General features: G+C 50.0%; 1 protein-coding gene across 1 annotated transcript; it reads right to left on the bottom strand.

Moving 5' to 3' along the window:
* Positions 1 to 322: 322 nt before the first annotated feature.
* Positions 323 to 1,453, bottom strand: LOC119406613 (uncharacterized). The gene has a single exon (XM_037673347.1). The coding sequence runs from the start codon at positions 1,451 to 1,453 to the stop codon at positions 323 to 325; it is 1,131 nt and encodes a 376-aa protein (XP_037529275.1).
* Between the last annotated feature and the right edge of the window lie 1,626 nt (positions 1,454 to 3,079).

Raw genomic sequence — 3,079 nt, 5'->3', positions numbered from 1 at the left:
ATGGTACGGTCATACGTTTCGAGCAGTCCCTTCTTTGCGCTGAGACGGTTGACAAGCTTTTCTAGTCGAGTAATGGCGACTTGCCTGTTGCTTGCAAGCTCGAATCCATCCTTCCAAGAAAGGGCCACTTCATATCTTCCGTTGAGAAAGCTGATGGTTTTCTCAAATTGTATCATGGTCTTGCTCGTTTCAGGAAGCTTGCCTATCGTGTCTGTAATTCCTATGTTCTCAAGTTCCCAAAAGGAACGCAGAAACTCGTCGGAATCGGTAGCTTGAACTTTGAGCACGCACACCATCATTCGTGTAGCTGTTGTTTGAGACATCAAGTGCGATGTGCTCCCTGGAAGGTCCATCCAAACTTGGAGTTCAGTGCAATCAAGGCTTCATTGCCTTCGCATCTTGAAACTTCGGCGGTCAATATTTTCCACATCTGATCGGAACCGATCAGTACGCTGATACCATTGTTCGTTATGACAGATGGGTGTATCAGCTCATCGGCGACATCCTTTCCAAGCTTCTTGAAAGAAGCGACGAAGGCTGCGTCCATTGTTGTCTCTTCGATGTCCTGGCAGATGTGTGGGATCTCTATTGCTGCTAGAACTATCTCCTGGTCGGAAAACTGACTCCGCAGTCGCAGTTCGACGATCCGACGCCTCTTAGCCTCTTGGTCTGATGCACTCGCGAAAGTGTTGAGTGCTATCCGAGTAGTTCCCACACTTTTCAGCTGAAGGTGCTTGGACAAGGCCTCAGTTATGAAGGTCCTCTGACTGCCGCCATCAAAAACTCCTCGTATGTAGCGACACGTGTCATCATTTATGGCCCATGCTCGGAAAGTCTGGAGAAAGACGCAAGCGATGGAACCTTCATTTGGTGGTCGTTTTCCAAGTGATGCGCAGACTGTCGTAGTTTTTCCGTCGTTCTTGTTGACATAGTCTGTCTTCCGCGAACACCTGTCGGGATCACACATGCTTGTCTCGTGTCGCGCTTGGCATCTCGAGCAGGAGATCTTCCTTTTGCAGTCCCGCGCCCGATGTCCTTTGGTGGTGCAGCGGAAACACCTCTTGTCATTGGACAGTAGTTCTTTTGTCTGCGTCAGTGGTAACTCAGCTGTGCACAGTTCAGATTTGTGTTGACTGGACGACCAGAAGACGCAGTTGTCCTTTTTTGGTTCCCTTGCCGCGTTGCTGTGAAGCACAGATGAAGTAGGTTTCCCACGGCGAGAAAACGTCAACTGACTTGCCGCGGGTGTTGTTCCGAATTCTCGTCTTCCAGCGTCATTGAAATCGCTCTTCTCTAAGCTTTCCAGCTCAATGCCCAGGAAGTTGAGCAGACCATCCAGCCCCACGGGAGTAGCATCACTTTTCGAGTCACATGCCACCTGGACGGCACACGACCGATGATACTGAACGACTATGTCCCGTGGAAGAGCACGCAGTAGAATATCGCAGAGCATAGATTAGAAGGACGACTTGTGCACACCCAGAGTCTCGAGTCCGCGGATATTGACGAGAACGTGGTCGTACAAGTTGCGTAGGGCTTTCGTGTCATTTGATGAACAAACAGGGGTCAACATCCGTAGTTTCGCAAAGTACTCTTGTTCCAGGCGCGTCTTGTCACCAAAGCGCTTCTGTAGCATGGTGATGGCGTCGTTGTAGCAACTCTCAGTCGTCGGAAGTCCCGCAATTACTGATGCAGCATCTCCTTTCAGATACAGTTGTAGGTAATGAAACTTCTCTGTTGCAGTGATTCGGACGTTACTGTGAACAATGTGGTCGAACTGTTTCCAAAATTCCGTCCACTTGCATAGGTCTCCAGAGAAAGGAGCTATTGTCAGTTTAGGCAACTCACTCCAGTTCCGTCTAATGGTGCTGCGACCGTTTGGGCGACCGTTCCTTCGGTTAGTGTCGACGACTGTAGCATGCGACCTTTTTTACTGAGAATCTCTGCGAGAGTTCGCGTCAGCATTATCTTCATATTCCAGGACGGCGTTATACTCGGCCTCGGACTCTTCGTCAGGAATATGCTGCTCGATCTGGTTGTTCAAGTTCTGAAGCTCGTCATTGTTAGCCTTCAGCCTCTCATAAATGGAATTGAGCTGGTCATAAGATGCAGAGCCGTTAGCGAGAAGAGCACTTGCCTCGTTTATAATCTTCGTTCGTGTTCTGTGCTCGCCGCGACGTCCGCTTCGACTTCAGTCGGTCCATGCCTGTGCAGTTGACTGCTAGCCGTCCGCTGTTCCCTGGCTTTCAATCCCGGTTCTTCGGCACCAAATGTTTAAACGATGGCGTTCCAGACACTGCGATCAGACTCAACTCCGTCATAAAGGCACAAGGTAAAAAAATTGGCCGCGTATCTGCGTGCTTCGCTGCAAATGTCGTGTAAAGACGATAGAAGAGGCGCTGCGTGAGATATGAACGCCATCTGGCAATACGTCGGGAAACGTGAATGCTGTGTTGCGGGCTGGTAGTCCCGGCGCAGCAGCAGGCAAGACCGGCGGTGACCAACGCGACCGGCGGGGACGCCAGCCAGCCCGAACACGCGGTTTGGCGCGAAGCGCCGAAGCAGAAGAAACGTCCGTACTCAACGAGTACTCTCCACACACTCTTTTATATTCACGTCGCCTGGGTAAAGCAGGAATGCCAGAGCGGCGCCCCATGGCACTCGTACAGTGCAATACTGAACTTAAACCGAAACACAACAATGAGCTCGCGCAGAGGGCACGGAGGAAGCCAAGTTTCGGCGCAGTCGCATTTTCAGCGCAGCTTAAGAAACTAGGGTCTCTAGAATTACGTATCTATGTATTTTCTGTTAAAGGAAAACACCACCTAACACTTATCTAGTGATGTTGTGCCTCAGATATGCGTAATGTTTGCTTTTTGATCAACCATATCGACAAGTATGAACCTGCTGAGCCGTTCACGATGGCTGGCCCTTGTGCAAGTGGTTCAACTTTGGCCGAGTGGCTGAATCGAGGGACGTGCCGACAAACAGAAAGGCAGAAAGACAGACCAAAATTTCTGCGTTTAAGTTCCCCAAGAAAGACTATCGTCTTTAATATACTTTTATTTTAGCTGTATGT

This window comes from Rhipicephalus sanguineus, chromosome 10 (genome assembly GCF_013339695.2).
Source record: "Rhipicephalus sanguineus isolate Rsan-2018 chromosome 10, BIME_Rsan_1.4, whole genome shotgun sequence".
Lineage (NCBI taxonomy): Eukaryota > Metazoa > Arthropoda > Arachnida > Ixodida > Ixodidae > Rhipicephalus > Rhipicephalus sanguineus.
This window is presented reverse-complemented; position numbering and strand designations above follow the sequence as displayed.

What these genes read in the sequence shown, in the direction of transcription:
- LOC119406613 (XM_037673347.1), bottom strand. Translation starts at nt 1,453, where the DNA reads ATGCTCTGCGATATTCTACTGCGTGCTCTTCCACGGGACATAGTCGTT.